Raw genomic sequence first — 25,445 nt, 5'->3', positions numbered from 1 at the left:
GAAGTATGGCCTCAGGATGGAGTTAAATTACCTGCCATAAGCATTCAGAAAGACTGTGATGCTCCTCACTGAATGATACCTATATCAACTTGGTCAAAGGAGGGACAACATTCTCTTAAAAAACATAGACCTACATAGAAAATGAATTAACCTCTAACAAAAGCCTTCATCGGATAAAATTAAAGGCCAATGCATCTACGTGTATTTCCTCAGTTAATTCAGGATGACTTCAAGGACTTTAACACTAAAAGTTATAGTTCATACAAAATCATTTTGTTTTGCCATTGACCCACAACCCTTACATGGTTTACTCATTTTAACCACTAATATTTCTAAGCATACAGTGCATCCGGAAAGTATTCACACGCTTCACTTTTTCCACATTTTGTTATGTTACCAAATGGATTAAATAAATTATTTTCCTCAAAATTGTACAAACAGTACCCCATAATGACAACATGAAAGACAGCGCAATGAACAGAACAGAACGCAAGATGCATGTTAAAAAGTTTAAGTTCTTTTTATCTTGATATGGCATCTAAAAAAAACACAGCGTTTCTGCACAAGATGCTTAAAGAACAGCAAGATGCTGCACAATGGTCAAAAACGTCTGTCTAGCGCATGTCTACTCAGGAAAACAATAAGAGCATACAGAACAACAACCTGTTTAGACCCCAATGCTGCCTTAAGATGCTATGAGAATTATCATAATACAAGTCGGCAACTTGGAAGGTGCATATGAATGTCACATAAAATTGTAATTACCACTGGGAACTTCAGAAATAATTGTGATATGTGAATATGAGTTATCAAGTTGGCATGACCCATCACCTTCCAACATGCTAAAGAGCACAGTTTTCATAGTGAATGGCAGGAAATACAGCAAACTTATTAGCTTTTGCAGTTTCGTCTTATGTATATCTGTAACCACTAGTTGATATTTTTACACTGAGAAAAGAACATGTATTGGACAAGTTTTTTCATTACTGCCAACAATTGTTCCTATTCTTTCCGACCACAAGGCACTCGAACATGACTTTCTTGTAATTATGACTTTGGAAGTGAGAAGCAAGACCTTGTGAGAAGAGCTGGGTATTGCCAGCCAATTCATGATACATATTGTGATACACACGTCACGATTCTATATATCATGACATCATGATTTGATTCCGATTCAAAAGCGTTCGATTCCAATTCATTTCGGTGTATTTCAGTTAGAATGTCCATTTTGCTTACAAACAGTATGACTGAAATTTGTATTATTTATATATAAGTTTTGTTTTACAATTGAGTTGCATGCATTTTGGGAACAGTTCATGAAAAGCTAAAAAGCTAAACAGAAAATGCAACTTATTAAGGATTAGCCAGGTAGAGAGGTGACAAAACTACATTTCCCATCATTCTCTGTGGCTGCACAAGAATACAATATGTAAAAATAGCACAATTACACACCTAATGCATATCTTTTGCTCTTCATTTTTATTGCATCAATGTTAAAAAACATCCTATCCTTGTCAGAAAGTGAAAAATAGAGAAAGAAATATGAAATCGCACAATGCGCCTAATTTTACTCAATCACATCACATCGTAATTTTGACTTCCAAATTAGTAAGTAGGAACTGAAGGCAGCATATTTATAGGGTGAGGTGAGTGTAGGGTGGCAGTGAGTCGTCGTGGATGAGAGGGTGATCTGAAGACCAAATTAAAGGTTCTTGGCTAACTGCAATACACACACACACACACACACACACTACCAGGACCTAAACACACAGTGCTCATGATTATGGCGTGTTGAGTGAGAATTTCTGTAATCTTATCTGGAAAGTGGCCAAACATTTATCAAATCTTAAAAACAGCAATGACCCTCTACATGCACAAGTTTTGATAAATATTCAAGTCCAACACTGAACAGAAATCCACATTCACAGAACAGAGCTCCAGACAAACAGGAACCTAATAATGTATACAACCACCACGGAAGTAAAGGATCAAACGCTTATTATTGAAGTAATTTAGCCCACACACACTAAATCATCCTTCTCTGCACACAATCTGAAAAACATGAAACAAACATCTGTTGCATTTGCCATGTGTGGCCCCCGTGCATCAAAACCTACTGTACATACATGGCCTTTCTCCACTGAGGATTGACGAAGGAGGATATTCGTCATCCAAATACAGTCAAGTGTTCGAAAGAGAAGAATTTAGGATCCTCTAAGATTGAGAAAGTCTAATGCTGGAAAGCTTTTCCATAATCATTTGAAAAGAAAAAGAAAAGGATTGAGTCTTACACAGCTTTCCTCAATATGAAGACATGATACAAGAAAACACAAACAAAACAAGGAATTACTGTACCTCAACACCTTCCACAAGGAAAAAACGAACAAGAGAGGCATTTGATTTGCAAGCAGCAGCAGTATGGCATTTTGCTTTCCTGTTAGAATATAAATCATCCCTATACTTAGCTATGTTCTGTACAAAGTCAAGTCATTTGTATTTGTATAGCGCTTTTTACAACAAGCATTGTTTCAAAGCAGCTTTACAGAAAATCATGCATTAACAGAAAATAAAACTGTAATATCTATAAAGTCTTTGATTCTCATCATTGTGTAGTTTGATTAAATATGATTGTAAATTGTGTATAAAAATAAATAAGTAAATAATAATTGTATCTAGAACCCCAGTGAGCAAGCTGATGGTGACTGTGGCAAGGAACACATACATAATACATATGTTAAATAACTGAGCTTCATGTGACATCAGCACAGCTTAACTTGAATTGAAACACCTTTGATTCGTTTAAGAAGCCTACCGTAACCCCACCCATCCAAAACAAACACACACAGGGGATAGATTTATGCACAGCTTTAAATGTCAGCGAAGGTCTCATACGAAGGAGTGAGAATGTAAAACAGAAATGAGACCAAGCAGAGAAAGGTACTGAAGGTGTGGATGGATTTGATCTTGACAACCAAGTGATCTTCGCATGGATGACCGCACATTAAAGGTAAAACAGGTGCTAAAGATGAACAAATACACAGGTTACTGCTCAAATATTTACATACACAGAGCCCAGATATCTTGCTAGCTAGCGGTCCCATACTTTCATTACCATAGTGCCAAAGTGTACAGTGTGTATTTGATCAGATAAACAGGCAGATAGACAGATTTCAAATAGTCCTGATTGAGAAGGTCTAACTGTTCTTCTTAATTTCCATCCTTTATCATCCTCTCCCTCAGCGGAAAGAAACAATGATAGATAAAATAAAGAGAGAAATAATTTGTGAGCTCTTTAACAATGACCTCATCTAGTGGAGTGGAAATTTCCTGGTAGGCATGGTGACAGCAGCAGCAGATCGGAGAACATTCAGTGAGATTAAAGAGACAGAGAGAAAAGGATCCCAAACTCACTGCAACAGCATCACAGAGAAGGACAGAACATTCTCCTTGCCCTCTCTCCATCACACACACATTCACATGCACACCAAACAAAGGTCTGTGAACACACAACTTCATGCATCTCTGTGGAGTCACAGAACACTCAGCAGCTATATGCTTGTGTCTATCTGGCCAGTTTAAGGTCAGACTGGGCTGCAATACTCAACGGAACAGGTAGAGGATGCTGTGGAAAGAGAGAGAGAGAGAGAGAGAGAGAGAGAGAGAGAGAGAGAGAGAGATGTACTGTATGTGGGTCACTTTTTGCACTGGTGATGTTTTTAGCTGCCTTAAAATACTGCACTGTCCCCACAGAGCTCCGACCCTTTCCCACTCTTTCTACATACGTACCTTTACCACACACGCACACTTCTTACGCCAGGGCTCTTCAAATACTTTCTTGCGGGGGCCAGATTATCCAGATGACATTTTCTCTGTATTTATCTTAGCTAACACTTTCATCGCAAGTAACATGATACTTAAAAACCACCCTTAATACTGTGCATTTATTCATATTAAAATAGTCACAGGGTATAATGTATTTTAAATTGTAATTTTTTTAAGATCTGACCATAAATTCCGTCATAAGATCTGGCTGAAGAACAAACATGACTTATACTCTTAACTAACAAATCATTGTCTTTTCTTCCATTTTCTCTATAAAGTATCATCCTATTCAGTGAGGAAAAAACGAGTCCTGCAAATATTGTAAATTGGCACACAATAGCCAGAGCAGGAGTTCGATTTTTGTGTAGGAAATCACTGGCAAAAAAATAGACTGAGTTGATGCTGTTCGTGATTGAGAGGGCTGACTCACAGCTGTATAGAACCAAATATTATCAGGATATTTGTAGGTTCAATTTCACATCATCACTTTTTTAACGAGCCCTACAGACCCTGCACAGATGAGACACACCCATCTGACACTTCAATAAGTGTGAATAAAAGCAAACTTTTCAGCGCAATTTCATTGAACGGTCGGTTTTCATAATCAATTCCTTTTGTTGCCTAATGTGCATCTGTGCTGATAACATTTCTGTCACAACTGCGGTGAAATTTTTTTTACATGTGTATATTTGACCACACTCCACACAACTAAGCAATTTTATATAAATACTTGATTGAAAGAGACAATATCAAATGCTTACTTAAATGGTGTGGTCCATGTTTAGCCAAGGCAGTGTAACTAAACTATCACCAGAATAGCTTAAACACGCGCTCTAGTCTGGAAAACTAATGACGGCTGACTGCTGTTGCATGAGCCATTGAGTGTTGTTAAACTCACCACTGATTGCTGAGGCTCGTGCCTACGAACACTGATTATTGCACAGAGAGCGCTTTGGTATTTTAGATGGCGAGACAACTTAATCAAAAATCAGTCGGAGGGCCAGACAAAGATGATTGGCGGGCCTGCGGCATGCCAGTTGACTAGCCCTGTTTCTTACAAACTCACCCTGGCATAACTTTACCTCACAGACTCACTACACACTCTCTTGGGTGTAGGGGAGGGGTGCACATGTGTTGTGTGTTGCAGTGAGAATGGATCTCGACGACTGTGTTTTCTCACAGTGCTCTAAAAATAAAACATCCTTTATTTCAAATCTCACCAATCAGATATCTCCTGCTCTATACACTTAACATTAACACACACAACCCATGCTCATATACAGTACTTAACACAAACACACACACATTCAGCATGCATAAACATTCAAATACTCACAATGTTTCAAAAAAGATTTACACAAAGCACACATATACTCAACACACCAAACTCGCACACACAACATTTAACACACATACTCAATGCTCACATACTGAAGAGTATATACAGATATTTAATGCACTGTTTTCCAATTTCTCTATTTATTTTTATAAAGCTGCTTTATAACAAGGTAACAAAAAATGCTATGCAAATGAATTGAATTGAAATACATGTATACTCAGTGCATGCACATACCAAATCCCTTTATTGTCACTCAACCATATAAACAAGTGCAACAGTCAGTGAAAGTCTTGGGTGCGGTTCCAAGCAACATAGTCTTGGGTGCGGTTCCATACACTCAACAAACACATATGCACATTCTCACAAATCTAAAACAAAGTACTTCGCACATTGTAACATACTAGCTTAACTGTGCCTATAAGTATATGTTTGTGTGTGAGATCGCAGGTGGCTCGGCTTGCAAGGGGCATGGTTGCACACCTGAGACTCGTGAGTGGGAGTTTAAAAGTGCCGGTGTTGGGGTGCTGGCTAGAGGACATTGTGGCCGTTCCGGGGGGTTCTCAACCATGAGCATTGTCCTTATTTGTGCTGCCTATTTTCTTTGGACTTTCTGTTGGTTTAATGAGGTTGAACTAAAAAGACACTTGCACCACACTGGAAACATGCACTCGCAGACATACTGACTGACATGTACACTGATTTGAAAAACATTGCACGTTTGCATGCGTTTAAAACATTTGTTATCATTTGGCAATAATTGTGTGTCTCGTCTCACTTTTTTGTTACAACCTATGAGTCGGGTTGTAACACACATTCATAATCAATGATAAATCTCACACACACACACACACGACAAATGTACCAAATGCTGGAAAAAGAAATAAGATTTTCATGTTACAAGTGTTGACAGATTTCTGGATCACTGCAGCACAAAATATGGGATTGAGGTACCCTCTTGATTAGCCATGCTTTTTAAACACCAGTCTCCTTTAGATTTGATGTCTAGGCTCTGTTTCTGTCATACATAGCTCCACAGGTGTCCGCATTCTGCTAACAAAAGTGGTGTGCAAGTGGCTCATCCTTGCTTGACAAAGTCAAATGCTGTCTGTATCCCTCAAATAACCAATAACCTTGACTCTGTCCTTGGTCTAGTACACTGCACTTATCTAATTTATCTTTGAATGTACCCCAGCGAGAGCTTCATACCTAAACACATGTACTAACTATAGAATAAGGTGCTAACAGATGGCAAGTTAACTAAGAGTTGTGTCTCAGACTGCTCTGCAAGTTGGCTGCTTAGTTACTCTGTTACCAAGGTAGCTGTGCATTTTACAATCACCAAGGATACCATATCCATGACAACCTCTTCCCATCAAAAGATTCCATTCCACATTGATAAGTAGAGGGGTGTATCAAATGAAGGTACAGTAGCTGTACTTGTTTCATTATCACCTGGCTAATAGGACATGAACTGTGACAAAATCATGAACACATGCTTTTATTCACATAGATTTGGCACTTTATTGGGAAAATACATTATGTAGCTCCAGATCTCAGAGGTGATGTGTGGATGGATTAGTACACTATATTTGTTAAGTCATGGTATCTGCAAGAATCAGCATATCCAATGTTACCCTTTTGAAGACCTTCTCAATCATTCACATTCTCTGTTCCTCACTGGTGGAAAGTGCATTTGAGTCAGATGTAGTTTTTTGGAGGCCCCCTCAATATAAGCATTGCCTAGAGATTCAGAGCTAAATGCATGTTCAGTGTTTCAACTGCAGTCCATATAAATGTACATTTTTTCCAGTGTGGAGATGAAGCTTTGAGCGAAATCTTGAGTTGTGAAACAACACATTCACATACCGTATTTACTGTGAGACGCGAGCGCTATTAGTGAATGCTGCTGTGCGCCAGAGCGGTTAGATGCTTCGTGGTCAATGCCCATTCCGCAAGTGACTAGGCCTAACTTAAACATTCACTTATGTCTGACATGAATGCGAACAGATGCAGCAAATCAGGTATGTCAAAATATTGTTTCTGTGCATATGACTATGCAATCTAAATGCACTAATGTAGCCAAATTGATCTGCCGCTGTCTATTCTGTTGTTAATATGAATCAAACAACAGTACTGAAAAGAAAGCCACTGACTGCTCTTTATTTATTTATTTGTTATTATTAGCCTATGTTCTTAGTTTACTTAATACTTATTCTACTCATTATTCTGATTATTTACCTAAAATGAAGCAGTATTTACTTAATTAAGAAACCCTAAGGCAACATGCCATAGTTAAATAATATAGAGATATCAAATAAAAACTAAGTAAAAGGAGTGTGTTCAATAGCATAAAGTACATTTTTACTGTGGTATTGAACTTCAGAACTAAAGAATTGTGAAATTTCACTGGTATTGGTAATAATTAAATTAAAATGGCGTAATATATATATATACACACACACACACACACACACACACACACACACACACACACACACCCCAATACCATCATAACATCATATAACACGACCATTGCATCATCTTAATCACCATTATTGTCACCGTCATTTTTCACTACAACAAGCATGATCACCATCATCATCAAACATGGACATCATGATCACATCATATCACTACTACCACAATCACATCACCACAACCATAACATCATCATATTTACCACTATTTTCAATGACCTCACCCTCACAGTCTCTAGAACAATCACATCATCACAATCACATCACAATTACCATCATAATCACCATTATCATCACTGTCATATTACCACTATCACAAGCATGATCCAAGGCCGTAACCATGTCTTGAACATTGGGGGGGACCAAACCATTTTGGGGGTGGAGTTTTGCGGGTGTCCTCTGTCTTTTAAAATAGTAAAGGCAGTAAATGTTTTTTAAGGTCATAGAGTACAAACACTGTGTCTACATTGCTAGCAATTTGCCTATTTCAGTCATCTTTTCTTTCTTTTTTGTTCTGTATCAAAGACGAATATAATTTGAATTTCATTTATTTTTATCACTGATGTATCTGTAAAATGATGACATCAGCTGGCTTGCAAAAAGAAAATACACAAAACTATTTACTGTCCTCAAGCTTTTTCCACCATAGAACCTTAAAACAATATTCTCTTAAAGAATCCTAATGCTGCTCGTTTACATACAAAAACAGTTCATAGATCCAAAAACCCAAAGGTCCAAAGAGAGGGAAAAAATAATCAAAATACCATAAAATAGTCCATACAACACAAAGCTTTTGTGTGGCCCCAGAATGCTTGAAATATAATGCATGAGTCATTGGCCTACTGTTATGATGTCTTTATACTGAACCTTTAATAACAATTTATAGTTTTGTAATTTTTGAAACTTGACAGCTCCTGCTATAAACTTTTATTCTATGGAATAGAACTGCTCTTTTATGTTCCAAGAAAAAGTAACAGCATAAGGGTTTTGAGCAACATTAGGGTGAGTAAATGTGCAAGTAAAAGGTACATTGTCCATTTGAGGTAAACTACTCATTTAACTGATGGATCATTTCTTGAGCACAGACCTGAGAAGGGCATATTCAAAATAAAACTTATAAAAAGATGACTCTTAGGAGCTGCTGTATACAATACAGGATTAAAGACAAAGAATGAAGAAATTACCTAATAATCTTTGCACTAACAATACATGACACTGACCTTGTCACAATTAAAAACTCAACTCATATTGCGGTTACGGCCCTGGCATGATCACATCAAAATCACCACCATCATCACCGCATTATATTCACTGCCATCCAGGGGCATTGCTTATTTCACAGGGCCCAGGACAAATTTTAATTGTGGATGGCCCTTAAGTCAAATGAGTAGACAAATTCATTGAGAACCTCAGTGGGCCTCAGTATCACAGGGCCAGGAATAATGTTGCTGCACCATCATCATTATCATCAACATCATGACGAACCACCATCATTGCTCATGTCTAAATGTGTTCTGTGTGGCAAAGTGACTTACCAGGTTGGAGTTGGTTGCGTTGGAATCATCCTCAGGGAAAGGGATGTAGACAGCTAAGGCCACACAGTTTGCAAAAATAGTCATCAAAATTATGATTTCAAATGGTCTGAAGAATTAGTGTTAAAGGTAATGACATCAGAGTTGGTTCAGACAAGCAAAAAGACAGTATAGACACAGACGTATTTTTGACAGTAGTCTATAATATGGATTCATTCACATCAAGAAAACATCATGCATGCTCAGCTACCTGCTGAAGTAATCATCAAAAACCCAATATGAGCACTATTGTATTTTGGATATCGCTTTGGGGAGAGTCTGCCAAGAATGTAAATGTATGAACTGCAGATAAAACAATACATTTATTTAGTAAACTATTAATACTTAATATTATATTAAGTATTAGCTGATGTGAGTTTCAGGCCCTGCATCAGTGCTCTGGCTTTGTCCATTATGTGTGCTGTTTAAAACAGTTGCACCACAGATGTACAGTATAGCTATGTAACAGTAGGAAGCCATGCAAGCCAGTATTAGTGTCTGAGAGCCCAAATTCACTCTTGACTTTATTTGCTCATATCCAATTTTTTTATTTTTATCTTCTGTTAATAACACGGCCAAGCTTGTCAAGAATCTGGCCATCATCAAGACAACGCTCTTCACCCCCTCCCCCTTATCATTCTCTCCTCCTCTGCTCTCCTCCCTCTCTCTCTTTTCACTGGCCAAATTGTTTGTTTGGCTTTCAGTTCCGCTGGAAATGCAATCAAACTGTGTCATCATATGTTACAGGAATGGATTTCTCCGAGATGGGCATTGAGTTGCATGGCACGTGTCCTGAGGAGAAACAGATGTGTTCTTGATTTTCTGAATGTTTCTGTTGTATCTGCTGTCTAGGCCTTGAGTGATGACTCGCTGGGGTTAGTTCAGAATTACAGAGCGATAGACCCTGTAACCCGTTTAGATAAACATGCTTGTAGATCAGTAGTTCAGGTCCCAGAGGGAGTAAAAACAGACCACTGCTGACAGAAACATACTGAATTGTATCCAACCTCCCTTTAAAGGGTCTTGCCAGGTTATAAATAACACTTCTATAAATGAAATTTGTTTGACTGTGTGTCTTGTGTGAAAGTGTTTAAGTGAATGTGTTAAGAGGGGGGGTCAATATGCATATGCGTTTGTGTTTATGTGTGTATGTGGGAGGAGTGAATATTTCAGAGTGTATTAGTGTGTATGCGTGCATGTGGACCTGTTAAGCCTGTTGAGAGGAGCTGTTGGCATGGCAACACAGCCAAAGACAGGCGAGATCTCTGGAGTCTCTGGAGATACAGATCCAGTCAAGTGTGTGCAAGACTGAAGACACATGTGGACAAAGCTGACAAAATAGAAACTTTTATGAAAGAGCCCCAAAAGAATTACCCAGGAAAAATATGTTGGCGTCTCTGCAGTTCAGTTGCTCCCTTACGTCATTTTGTGAATTTATGGCAGAATCATTGATGACATGATCAGTTCTTGGCTTAAGCTGTGAATGGGAGTTGGACCCACTTTTTTCTGATTTAGGAAGCATTTTAGTCAACCAATCAATCGATTCTAACATATTTTACAGGTCAGTGGCCTATCACAGTGCAGAACTGATTACACAAGAGAGAGAGAGAGAGAGAGAGAGAGAGAGAGAGAGAGAGAGAGAGGTGGAAATGACAGAGGAACACACTGTCCCAGAGTCTCCTGAAAGAGGGGGCATTTGAGGAGGACCTCTGTATGACTCATCAAAGCTCATCTTAATTCACCTTGATTCTTTTAGGAATTGAATGCAAGAGATACTCACATCTAACAAACACACTATTCTAAAACAAACTATAACACAGCTTTGAAACATGCTCACTATAAAAGCTTCTTTGGACTGCAAAAATGAGCTCAGAGGCTGCATTTGAAGTAGCTTAAATACCACAAAAAGTGTGCTTACACAGACTTTTTAATGGCACAATGGGGTAAAGGAGTCTGTATATCAAAGTATTACTTTCAAGAGACAAAGCTTTTTTAGGCCAAAACATACTCCATGCAAGTTCGTGTCATGAACGTAATAACTTCTAGCTTCTAGATTTTGTGCGTTGTTGTTTTTCAAAATGTGTCAGACCAAATTCATAACAATGCAAGTGCACATTGCATTCTCATCACCGCCAGGAGGGGCGCTATAGAGGACATTAGTGAAAACTGTCTGCTTCTACCGTTTTCTCTTCCAACTCAACTACGGTTATGGCAGAGCAAGATCATTTTGCAGAGTAAGTTAACAAAGTCAATATTTTTATAGCAACTTACCTGAATAAGAACACATTCAGTTTAATGACACAGACATTTGAAGGTAACTATCGCCCCCTTGAGTTAGTTGGTTACCGCCTGAGTAACGCAGCATGTTCAATGCGTTGGTCGTGTGCTTTCAAATAAGTACAGCATACACATACATGCGTAAAGTATATTTCTGCCACTGAGACACCTTAACTCGGCAGCATAATGATGTCTTAACTAATCAAACACTATATTACACATTAAACACACTACCAGTATCAAGAAATACACTCATCTGTTAAAAAAAGACACTATATCACTAAACTCATCTTACATTGCTGTCAATCAATGCAAAAACATAAATATGTGACCTCTGTTTGTTGATGAGCAATAAACCCAGATCATCTAACCCAGCTAGATTACTGTCTAAAGGGGCGTTCACAGTGACAGCGATTTGCAGTGACAAAGTAACATTAATTTTCAATGAGAGATCGTGATTTGAGTTCAACTTTATGCTCACACGACACACCACCAGATTCAGTTGGATTCAGCAATCAATTAAGAATGACTACAGGCAATCAACAGTACAGAGACTTGTCAACCACAAATGATTTGATCGCTGTCAGTGTGAACACATCTTGAGATATTCAAGACAGAAGTCTGTAATACTAATTCATATTCAGAAGACAACAGGCATTTTAAGCTACCTCCTGAATCAATCTTTACAAACCCAATATGACTCTTTTGGAAGTCACTTTGGGCAGACATTGTCTGCCAAGAATGTAACTCTAAAATCAACAGATTAAAAACAGTAACTTCATAAGCATTGACTGCTTTCTAAAGTCAGTTTTAGGACCTGTATCAGTGTTCTGGCTTCCACTAGTGTTACACTTTGAAATTAGTAATGCCTCTTTCACACTGGACTCGGAATCTGCAAGCGGTGCATATTGTTTCCGGTGCACATGTTAACAGGTTAGAGCATTCACATAGGAAGCGTTAGCAACACGTTCGAGCAGTGCGTGAGTGGCAGTACAGCAGGAGTTTTGGTGTCAAGTCTATTTTTGCTGTGCTGCTCACGCTGAATTAAAGTGCCAGTGAACAGTTGATGGACATCATGAAGATGAGTTGACACGAAATTGCACAGAATGGGCAAGTATTTGTAGTCTAGTGTGTTTTTGTATTAATTACAGCTCATAGGAAACAAAATAAAATAATACAACATTTAAATTACAAAAAATAAATGTAATTATTTTAATTATTTAGCTTAAGCACACATAGGGTTTTATCATTTAAAACTACATTATACTGCAAGTCATAGCATAAAAAAGAAAATATATATATATACTATTAAATAGAGAGGTCTAAAGGGTTAACAGCAACACACACATACACTCACAGTTGCGTGATGAGAGTGAAGCGATTGCATTCGGGTCCTTGAATAACGTATAACGTGCGATTAAGGGCAGCTGGTGGACTTTCTGGTGCCCCCCTGCGTAGTCTGCTTATAGGGAGCAGCGGTATTGTGTAAAAGCACACTCATTGTTTTCAGCGACATTGTTGCGACACACTGCTTCAGTTTCGCTCACGCACTGCTTCTATGTGCTTTGAAAGAGGCATAAATTAGTAAACTTATAAATAAGATTATTTTTCTTATCCCATTGGCAAATAGATTTTCCTGTTTTAAGCATAAACCTCAATTGAATTTTCTATGAATCTAGATTTCAATGAAAACAATACAAAATCTCTTATGCCATTTTGCTTGTTAAAATATATAAAGCAAAAATATCGTGTTTTAAGAGTGTTTGGATCTTTTTTTTCTGGAAAACAAGATAAAAACACTAATTAAGAAAAATATTTTTTGCATTGAATAAACAGCCCTATACCACAGCCCTGTTCAGTAAAGGATACTTCCATTCCACGATACTGATGCACGCCCTGCGGATGGGATTTTTAAGAGTGAGGCAGAGAAGGGCTCGGGGTGGGCGCGTGGAGGCAGTGCTGGCCTGTTTCTTGGGTTTGGTGTAGTGCTGGCGTTTGCGCTGCGTGGAGCTCGCAGTGGAAATTGGGGCTCCAGTGGTGCCCATCAGCTTGGCCTGCCGTGCCGCATCTATGGCAGCCTGCCAGCTGAGGGGGGCGCCAGGGGTGGGAATGTGTTCAGGTGCAAGACCCAGCACACCACCCCCACCCCCCACATGCTCATCCTCATTCAGACTGGCAACCGGAGCCAACGATGGACTGGAGTAGTTGGAGCCTGTAGAGGGAGAAAAAGAGACAGTGTATGAGTATGTGACAGGAAGAGAGAAACCATAAAGACAAGATGCATAGGAGAATCCTGTCCCGTTTAATCCAGTATCACAGAAGACAGATCGGGACCCTGATGCTGCCACCTTGCTCTCTAGATATTGGCATCAACCACTGAAAAATCTAATTTGATCACTAATTGTAATGTAACAGTTTAACTGTTTGTGAAACTCTGGCCTTTAGTTTAAAAGTTTTGATCAGTAAAATCTTTGAGCTAGCCAGAAACAACAGAATATTCCTATGACATCACACAAAAAAAAAAAAAAAATCACACATGGCTGCCCTGCAGGACTGAGTCTCATCTCCATCTGCAGTCCAAGAGTGTAAAATCCAAAGAGAGCCATTATGAGCCATTCTACTGAAAAGTGTGTGTGTGTGCGCGACCATGAGCCTGTGAAGAATGAGAGACAGTGAAATCACAGTAGTAAACCACAAAACTAACTAGTTCACCCTCTACCTTTTCCATTCCTATTCTCTTTCTATCTCTTTAATAAATGTTTCAGCCCACTGAATATGCCAAAGTCTGGATTAGTCTGGATCATCATGTAAGAATGACATCAGTGAATTCTCTGTCTCTCCAAAAGTTAAACTTGTTGGATTAAATTCAGTTAAGATGTGTGTGCTCTATAAGAGACCACGCTACGTCTTGTCTTATATCAGTAGTGGATTCAGTGAAGTGTGTTTGGGAGTAAGTAGGGTGGGCTACTTGTTCATGTTATCAGATTCTTAAAATACAGGAAATCAAAGTGAGCTCTTCTCAATGACATGCTGCCTTTACCAGAATGCCATCTCTAATTACCGTAACATGTTCTGGATGAAGGACTTTCAAAAGGAAGAATCTCAGTTACTCATCCTGAAGTTCATTCAGAAGATTAGTGCATTTGATTCACTCTCTAGAGAGATACCCTCTTTTTCAGTGGCAGTTATACTGGTTGAAAGTCTCTTTGCATCCTGACAGCAATCAATAAATCAAGTGCTCTGCTCTGAAAAAAAAAATCCATTATCGGTAGCAGTCACTGGCCTGTAAAAGTCCCATCCAATCATTGCATTCAGCCTGAATGCAATGATTGGATGGCCTACCTGCCTGTCTAACTACATACTACACTCTGCCCATGCACTCAATGGCATGAGTTATTACTCACATCTTATCACGTGGCTTGTTGAGCACGTTACCGTGGAGACCCAATGCATGTTGAGGCTTCACGCTATTCTCCGCGGCATCCACGCAAAACTCACCACGCACCCCACCGAGAGCAAGAACCACATTATGGCGACCACGAGGAGGTTAACCTAACGTGACTCAACCCACCAAAGCAACTGGGCCAATTAGTTGCTTAGGAAGCCTGACTGGAGTCACTCAGCACACCCTAGATTCAAACTTGCGACTTCAGGTGTAGTAGTCAGCATCTTTACTTGCTGAGCTACCCAGGCCCCCGGTAATACAGTTTTAACAATGTAGACAAATTCTGGCCACTGCTTGGGGGTACACCTACTTTCTTGGTCTTTCATCTAAATTACCTCCTGTATGCAGATAAAGTATGACCCCAGGACTTCCAAACCCAACCACTCCCATATTCCCCTTGTTTATGTTTTCTCTGGTTTGGGTATTTTAAGAAATTTAACACATTGTTCATTGGAATTTTCTGCAGCCAGAAATCCCTGTGGCGCTTAAAGTACGTATTGTGCTTAAGTCAGGTATGCAGCTGTTCCTCTTAAGATTCATCTTAAGCATCAGATGTTTTGTATTGATTATTTCTGAATTGATTATGTAATTGGCTTGATTGGCTTTACCTGACTAATAAATTGTTAAACTTGATTCTATTCTGAAATTATTGTCTTTAGTACATTATGTTAATTTCCTGTTAACGCAAATCTGTGATCAGGGTCAATACATACTAAGACCCAGCATTTGATGGAACATGAAGCACATCAACTGGGATTTTAAGATTTCTGATTAACCATTTGGCTTTAGTTAAGTGTAATAGACTGTAAAAGCTAAAGAAAGTACTATCTGGCACAATGTAATATTGATCGACCAGTCCAGATGGCACTAGTCATGACCCCTGTTTAATGCTAATATTATTCTAGTCAAGTGTAATTGGAAACTATTGAACTAAACAAAACTACTATTTGGCTAATGGTATGTTGGTCGGCCTTATCCTACTAGTATAAGTTGTTTACCTCTGTCTAGAGATAATATTACATTAAGTGTATACAGATCTATAGAAACTAAGCAAAACTACTAATTAGAAAGAGATAAGATGGGGTAGTAATCATTCATTGTAGTATTATATATTTCATAATTTAGTAGAAAGATGAACGCATAATCAACTATAACCAATGAGGTGGGGCTTAGTGAAGGATCACACCAGGGAAGACGCATCTTTCTTCTAATAAACTCTTTATCCATCTCCCTTCCAGCACAGAAGCCTTGGTGACTGGTGTAAATGGATCAAACTATTGTTTTGCATTACATAAATTCTGTTTGCAAATTTAGTTTTGTTCTGAATAAGTAAAAAGGAGACTGAAATGTGATTAGGGTTGTACTAAATGTGCTAGAAGAAGTTAATATTAGTTTAGGAGGTGCTAAAGGAGATTTGGAAGGGGCTAAGAGGGAGATAAAACAAAATAGGCCCAATTTGTTTCCAAGATATAGATAAATAAACATATGTATAGTTTTTTTTTACACTCCAGCATCTTCACAAAAACACACATCAACATGTGAAACACACATGTATGAGTGTATTTTAACGCCACAGTCAAACAGTAAAATACTCTCAAGCACTGTTTTATGAGTCAACATTATTCATCTCACCATACAAAAACACTATTTTACTCTCTCGCTGTGCTGTACAGTAAGATAATTCTCACTGCTGCAAACGAAAGTCAGTGGATGATTTTACCCTTACTGTGTAAGATAAAATATTTCTGCTGGTCATATTCTGCTCTGGTTTCTAGTGCAGCCAGGCCACTGTCACAACTGAGGATAAACACACCTGTCAGTCATACTGTAAGAGGTGTGCGATTGTAAAGTGGCGTGGCTAAAAGAGAACTTTTGGATATCGGTATTGCAAACCTGGTCCACTTACTGTAGTTTATTCTGGCCAGCAACTACTCACTTAAACAGGAAAAAAACAGGGTCATGTAAAATTGCCAATAAAAGTTTGTTTTTAATGTATCGTTCAGCAGCGATTAAATCGGAGGGCCATGTTTCATGTTTCCTGAGTGCTAGCATTAAGCGCGGTGTTGTACAAGAAGTCAAACACACAAAGTAAATGGGTCAAAGCCAGTGGATAAAAAATTAGGCCATAAAGTTTTGGTTTTTAATGCAAGCATGCGCTAAGTCTAGGCGCAAGTGGGTTTGGTGAATTGGGCTGGGTCAAGTGCCATAAAACCATTGCACCCAGACTCCCAGGCTATGGAATCACCAATCAGATACCTCAATCAGTATCGGCTCAGATACTGATGTTTTTACCGGATCAGGTATTGGTCCGATGAGCCCGATCCAAATGCAATATCGTGTGTTAGTGTCAAGCTCCAAAAATGGCATAAAAGAACCAAAAAAGTACCTTTAAAAAAGCACCATTAAAATAGTTCATAAGTCTCTTGAAGACAAAAGATTTGAAAACCTCAAAAGACTGCATTTAAAATCTTTGTGCTCTGTTGTCATGCACACGCATAGATAGCACATGCAGGCTGACGTGCTACGGTTTTCTACTCTCAAAGCAGCACGTAACATGAACATGAAGAACATCTCAGATGTAGATGCTTGATAGTTTGGTTCGCTTATAACATGCACTGAGATCAGAACTGGAAAAGCAATTCACCTGATTTGAAATGAAAAGCATATTATTAAAGTACTGTGAACTAGCCCACAAAAAGACACACTGTTTTCCAGAATGTTCTGTCAAAAATAAAAACCACAGGGTTTTAAATGTAAGAAATTACAACTGAAATAAATTACTATTTTAAAATAAAATGTGCATTTGTATTATTATTATTGTTGTTGCTGCTGTTGTTTTTCCAGAGTTTTTTGTTTCTTTACACATAAGATTACTCTCAATCAGTGGTGGATTTAGGCATGGGTGACATGGGCAGCTGCCTGGGACAGTATCTTGCAGGGGGCACCATAAAGTGTTCCACAAAGTGAGGCATAGATATTCTAAACTGATTAAGAGAAAAACAATACTGTATCTGATCAGGATCGATATCGGCTGAGAGTTCAGGTATCGGAATTGGATCGAGAGAAATTGTTTTTATTTGAGCATCCCTATCCCAGACATTGCATAAAACCAGCCAATCAGATTGGAAGTTGGAATTTCTAACTTCCTACTTGGGAAAAAGTGCAACGTAACACCACTTATAGTTGGACTTTCAACATCAAAACTTCAATTCAGTTTCACCAAGATGCAAGTCTACAACATGAACATGTCAACGCCTAAGGAGATATACATAATTAATGATAATCATTCACTTTTAAGTACATAAAATGCATCAGCTAGTCAAGTTCCTACATGACATGACAATAAAACCTCAAAGATTTAGAGACACAGGTGTTTAAAACACAGTAAATGACTCTCTGTTGACAATTTTACACCTGCAAAACAAATACTAGCACTGCATAGTAATAAATATTCTCCACAATTTGGTTGCTTTGAGATATCTTTGTTGACAATGAAACTGCAAAGCTAATAATAGCACTGCCATTATGTTTCCTTGTGTGTCATTTTAAGAGCAGAGCAATTGAACACCTTTATAGACAGCAGTCGGACATACAGTATCAAGTGGGAATTTCCCACACTCGACTTTGAAAGGAACACAGCACAACAACCTATGCGAATGACCTCTAAAACACTGCAGACATCTTGGGACAACTTCGTCTCTGAGAACACACCCTTCTTTCACTATCACAAACCTAACAACTTTCAACTGTTGACATGACAATCAAAAACAATTATTAAGATCAAACAATCATTAAATCAAAAGTTCAGAGTGAAAATGGTGTAAACAGAGGGCCATGGGTTCAGCCTTTACCCTTTGTTCCATATTACTAATTGTAGAAATATACAAACACATGAAAATACAGTTTTAATAACATCCCTTTCATCTGCAGAGACACAAGGCCAGAAAAACCCAGATTCAGGGAAAATTGGAAGAGGAAGTAACAGGAAGAGTGAGAAAGAGGGGAAAAGTGACATAGAAAGAAGAGACCTGTGTGATGTGGTATAAACATTTTCCAACAAATATTCCATCACAAGCATCTAAAAGCTTTAAAAATCTAAATGTATAGTTCTGAAGGCCTCTTTAAAAGTACAGTAGAAAAAACAGGTATTACTGATACTTGGGTTTCTAAAGTATCAGTAATATGTTAAATAAATCAATGTCAAATGTTGTCCTAAGATAATTAAAAATTGGAAATATATTAATTAAAACATGTCAAGTTTCATACCTTATTGAAAAACAGTTACAACATAAAAATAAATGGTTATAATGGTTAATTAAGCATAAACATCTGCAATATTAATGATCTAGCAAACAGAACTTCAGTTGTATTTTCCATCCAAATAAAGGCTTGATAGCATTGCCGCCTGCTAAATTATTACATATATACTGTATAATACTATTGTTTATTGCAACAGCAACAACTACTAATACGAACTACTAATAACTACTAACTACTAATAGTACTACTAAAGGGAACTCAAATCATTTACTAGTTTGTAGTTTAAACACCTTGTTCAACATGAAAACTGCTATATAATGTTTTTTTAAATTTTTTTATTTATTTTATAATTGATATCAGAGCAGTGGCAACAATATTTTTTATCCAAATCGTGCATCCCTATAATAATACAAATTAAAAAGGGCAGAAAAATCGTGATTAATAGTCGTGATTCAAATTGAGCAACATAATCATGATTATCATTTTAACTATTATCGTGCAGACTAACGTTATATGCTATTTAAGGACCCGATAGTAGTCTGGGGGGGTCCCTTGCAAGAGATTCATCATATTTGGTGGTCCTTGGTATCAAAGAGTTTGAAAACCTGTGCTTTAAGGTACGCAATTTGACCTGAACAAAATATGCCTTTTTATAAACATAATGACACTGTCATGGTCCTCTACGCTAGATAGTTCTCTTGTCACCACTGATATATAATATAGAACTGGATTGCTTATGACGTCAAAAAAGTGAAGACACTCTGCACCATATTGCTATGACCAAATGTTCCAATGTCCCAATTGACTTAATAGTAAATCATCTCATTTCAGCAAGTAAACATCAGTCATTCAATCACCGATTTTATATCTGAAATCTGCATGTACATCCCTACAATGCAAACATCCTACACATGCGATTATTTCGTTTTCTCGCTTCCTTTGGTGATCGATGTGCTGCATTGATAGGCTGATCATTTTTGAAGAAAGTAATCATTATTTCAAACTACTTAGGCCAAAATTTCTTAAGTCAAGAAGTTCAGCTTGTAATTATATTTATTTATGGTTTTTGGAAAATTACACTATTTAGAAATTTTTTACAAAATGACTGAACTCAGCCATTGACATCATGTTCATCATAGTAGATGATGTGCGTTCATGTTACTGTTGAGCGAATTGCATTTTTACATTTGAATGACGTAATAGTTCCGGACAAAAACGTGAGTGGCATGTTGTTGAACCAAATATGAATTATTTTATGTATAACAACAAATTAATGTGGAGCAAAGCTCTTTAAAGTAATATTGAGTTGTGTGTAATGAAAGTTTCATTAAGACTAATAAGTTAATGTGGCAGATCATTACTTGATGATGTCACAGTCAGCCCTAAAGCACGAAATACTCGCTGTTCATGACTCGAGGGAATTGTGGGAAATTTTGTTTTATACCTACGATGCCTATGTCTACAGCCATAAAACTAAAAGATATATATGAGTTATAAAATACCAAACGACTGGAGAGAAAAAAAATGAAATAATAAAATGACAGGGTAATGATGGTAAGATACACATCTCTATTTCTCTTTCTTTGTCACACACACAGATTAGACAGTTTATATGTGTTATATAGAGAGTGTGTGTGCTAGTATCTATGGCAGTGGCTGTGTTTGGAAGCACATTCACTCATAAATGCTGCCGTAACTGTGTGTGTGGGTGTCGTGAGTAGGCGGGGCACACTGAAGGTGTCATCCGTTACCATCTGTTCTATTGCATCACTGCTATCAAAGCCAGCCAATCAGATAAAGCCGATCAGTCACGCTTCAGTGGTCTCTCACTCACGGCACACACACATACACTTTAACATGACCAAAACCATAACAAAACAAAGAGCCAATAGCAACATATTGTTTACATGCCCCAGGAAGTGTTCATATATAATTAGCTGTCATTCTGCATTAACACACACAGTCCTACACACACCTGTGGCAAACAAACTCAAAAATCACACACCTGAGACATAGACATATACACAATTGCACAGACATACACAGTCACATTTCTGAGACATACCCGAACACACTCACACCCCTGAGATGTACACACACACACACACACACACACACACACACACACACACACACACACACACACACACACACACACACACACACACATGCACCTGAGACAGCCAGACAGCAGTAAAAAGTTATTCAGCACCTGAACATTAACATCTCATCTCTGTTTTAAGAGTGATGTGAATTATTTGTTAAAAACGCAAGAAAAAAACACAGCTCTCTGATATGGAGTAAGAGGCTTTAGTGTACCCTTATATGTAAGGGTAGGGATAATGTATGGTCAAATGGTCATTATCGCAAAATACACCACTTCAGGGGCATAATGGCTGACATGCTGTCCATTATTCCACATTACATAGCTACTTGACAAATAAATGGACATTACATTTATTTTAGTTTAAATTATTTTACTATGAAGACAAGACAAATACAACAGAGTGATGTAAGAGACATGACACCAGCCCAGTTATGCTAGCCTGAACAAAAATCAATTATACAGATTAGCGGTCATTATACAAAATATTTGGGCACATAATGTTGTGATTGACCAATCAGAATCAAGTACTCCAGAGAGTGTATATATATATATGTATATATATATATATATATATATATATATATATATATATATATACACACACACACACACACACACACACACACAATACATTCAGAAAGTATTCAGACCCATACATTTTTATTTTTTCACATTTTGTTATGTTGCAGCTGTATGCTAGAATGCTTTAAATTCTTTTTTTCCACATCAATCTATGCTCCATACCCAATAATGACAAAGCAAAAACCAGATTTTTTATAACTTCGCAAAATTCTAAAAAAAAAAAAAAAAACTGAAAAGTATTCAGACCCTTAACTCAGTACTTAGTTGAAGTACCTTTGGCAGCGATTAGAGCCTCAAGACTTTTTAGGTATGATGTGACAGGCTTTGCACACCTGGATTTGGAGAATTTCTGCCATTCTTCACTGCAGATCCTCTCAAGCTCTGTCAGGTTGGATGAGGACCGTCGATGGACAGCCAGGTTCATGTACGGGCTCTGGCTGGGCCACTCAAGGATATTCACATAGTTGACCCTAAGCCACTCTTGTGTTGTCTTGGCTGTGTGCTTAGGGTCATTGTCCTGATGGAAACTTCTGGTCCAGGTTTTCATTAAGGATATGTCTGTATTTTCTCATCTTTCCTTCAACCCTGACCAGTCCCTCATTCCCTGCCGCTGAATAACATGCCCACAGCTTTATTCTACCACCACCATGCTTCACCGTTGGGATGGTATTATGCAGGTGATGTGCGTTGCCTGGTTTCCTCCAGACATGACGCTTGGAATTGAGGCCAAACAGTTCAATCTTCATTTCATCAGACCAGAGAATTTTGTTTCTCACAGTCTGAGAGTCCTTTAGGTGCTTCTTCGCAAATTCCAAGCAGGCTTTCATGTCTCTTGCACTGAGGAGAGGCTTCAGTCTTACCATCCTGCCATAAAGCCCAGATCAGTGGAGTGTTGCATTGATGGTTGTCCTTCTGCAAGTTTATTCCATCTCCACACATGATCTCTGGAGCTCAACCAGAGTGACCATCGGGTTCTTGGTCACCTCTGTTACCAAGACCCTTCTCCCCTGACTGCTCAGTTTGTCCAGATGGCCAGCTCTAGGAAGAGTCCTGGTTGTTCCAATCTTCTTCCATTTAAGAATTATGGAGGCCACTGTGCAGGCATTTCCTTTGACTTTATGGCTTGGTTTATTGCTCTGATATGCATTTTCAGCTGTGAGACCTTATATAGACAAGTGTGTGCCTTTCCAACCATTTAATTTTAACAATTATATTAAATATTATTAAATTATTTCCAAATAAAATCCATAACAAAAAGCATCACTGGGGAAAAAAGCATTTTCATTTTTAAATTAACCTTTAAATGACCTGCATTCAAATTTGATCTGAAATGTTTCCAGTGAAATCTCACTCGTTTGTGTGTGTGTGTGTGTTTCAGAGCTCAGATTATATGTGGACAGATATATAATCAGATTACATATGGGCATTGAACTGGCCAGCTTTAACACAGACCTCTAAATGTTATGCCAACAATCCTTGAAGATCCACACACAAACACACAGATCCTAAGACCATCACACTTAACATAGTATATTAGACTTGAAATATGTTTTGAGGGACTGCGAATGTGTCTGGTCGCATAGCATTTTCCCTTTTAGAGAGGACAGACAAATTACTTTTGCTGGAAACTGCGTCATGCTTGGTTAGCTCATGGTGTAAACAGTCCTCCCAAGGTACTGCTTTAGGCCTTTGCTGTAAACTGCAACAAGTAGAACTTTGATTAATAATTCCTTTTCTTTGCTATGGTTTTACTATGATGAGGTAAACTTAAATGAGGCATTTGCAAAGCAATGCATGTGTTTGTATAATCAAACAATATACCCCCCTTCACGTTCTCTTTCTTCCCTGGTGTTATGGTTTTTATCCTTTCCATCTATTTTGATGTCCTAAAGCAGATTGCTCACAAACATTTAGACTACAGGACCATGAGATAAGGTCACGGATCAGTTATTTTAAGAAACAGACATCAGTCAGTGTGGAGTTCAAAGCATGTCTGTTTAATAATGGTCATCAAGACACACATACACTTGATTAGTTGCCAGAGAATATGGGATTCCAGAGAGATGGTGAGATTGTGGCTCTGGCATAAACAAATCTACCCAAGGATTAAACACTTTCATTCAGAGGAATAATAACCTATACAAACAGGGACCCAAAAATAACTTTTTGCTGTCACAAGCCCGTCATGATTTGGTGGCTTATTGCTAGAAATGGGTCACCACATGGAGATACAGCAATGAAACTAGTGAGTGATGTGTTAGGCTATGTTCAGACTGCAGGCAAATCTGATTTTTTTCTCAAATCAGATCTTTTCAGGCAGACTGTCTGCACTATTAATTGCAAGTGATCAAACCAGATTTGCGTGTTCAGACATAACCAACCTATCTGCATGGGTTGCTTAGGTAACGACGTAGGCGTACCCACAAGACGATGCTTTCAAAAAATGGAGCGGTGTCATCTCGCTCTCCAAATAAGCACCCTGTCCAGTCGCGGTGCAGAACTCTTCTGTCGCACAAGAAAAACTCAGCGACGGAGGAGACTGGTAAATATTGTGATGTTCCGTGCTGCAGTCACAGATTTTTGACGTCATCATTGTGTGTCGTGTTAAGAGTGATGCAAAAGACCATTTTAAATCTGAAATGAGCAGCCAGAGCATCCGGACTGAGATTTCAATCGCATTTGAAACCACCTCCAGATGTAGTTTGAATCAGATTCGGAAAAATCTGATTTGATGTGGTTTTTTGCTCGTCAAGACTCATCAAAAATGAATCTGGATATGCAATAAAATCAGATTTTTACTGGAAGTCTGAACAAGGCATTAGACTCACTGACGCTGAAAAAAAAAAAGGAAAAAATGTAAACAAACTCTTTCCATTGAAGTTTAGATGGAATCTTGGTTTATTAAAATAAAATTTTATAATAGGGCAAATTAGAACTGGGAACTCCTTGTACTAAAAGGTAAATATTTTACCAGGAGAACAATCAGTAACCGCGTGTTACCAATTGTTGATCCATGCATTCGTCCACAAACTAATAAAATCCAAGGACCAACCGTTTCAGATATATGGATAAAGTTAACAAATTAATCATGTAAAATGTTTATTGGAGCACTTGACTTGGTCATCAAGAATGACTGTTTATTAAAACAGTAAAAGATTATTTGAAATGATCTGTTCATATTCTAATTCATATTATATCATATCCTAATATTCACAAGTTTGTGACAACACACAACCAGTCACCCCACCTCTCCAACACACAAAAATCTGTCTCCACAAAGGGATGTCCATAAGACACACAAAAGAACAGCCAACCTTCCACTGACCATCTTTTTAACTGTTAGGGGTATAACAGTTATGACCCGGACCAGATATGAAGAAAGAAGACCAGGAGTCGAGGAGTGCAATTTAAAGAATCCAAAATTTACTGAAGTATAGTCTGCAGTGAAATTGGTAGAGCCAGCGGCAAAGTCTCACGAGGAGATCGAAAGTCAACTCGTACCTTACACAAAATCTTACATCAATTATACCATTTGCAAGGACGTACATTCCATTATTTTACTCCT

General features: G+C 38.1%; 1 protein-coding gene across 2 annotated transcripts in view; it reads right to left on the bottom strand.

Moving 5' to 3' along the window:
• Nucleotides 1-25,445, bottom strand: part of LOC127638777 (voltage-dependent L-type calcium channel subunit alpha-1C-like) — a 145,847-nt gene that overhangs the window by 85,922 nt on the left and 34,480 nt on the right. For both annotated transcript variants that reach the window (XM_052120501.1, XM_052120502.1), the window contains exons 2-3: nt 13,356-13,698; nt 9,174-9,279 (exon numbers count right to left, since the gene is read on the bottom strand). In XM_052120501.1, the coding sequence (XP_051976461.1) occupies nt 9,174-9,279; nt 13,356-13,698 (449 nt within the window). The remainder of the gene's footprint in view (nt 1-9,173; nt 9,280-13,355; nt 13,699-25,445) is intronic.

Source organism: Xyrauchen texanus, chromosome 47, assembly GCF_025860055.1.
Source record: "Xyrauchen texanus isolate HMW12.3.18 chromosome 47, RBS_HiC_50CHRs, whole genome shotgun sequence".
In the NCBI taxonomy this organism is placed as follows: Eukaryota; Metazoa; Chordata; class Actinopteri; order Cypriniformes; family Catostomidae; genus Xyrauchen; species Xyrauchen texanus.
This window is presented reverse-complemented; position numbering and strand designations above follow the sequence as displayed.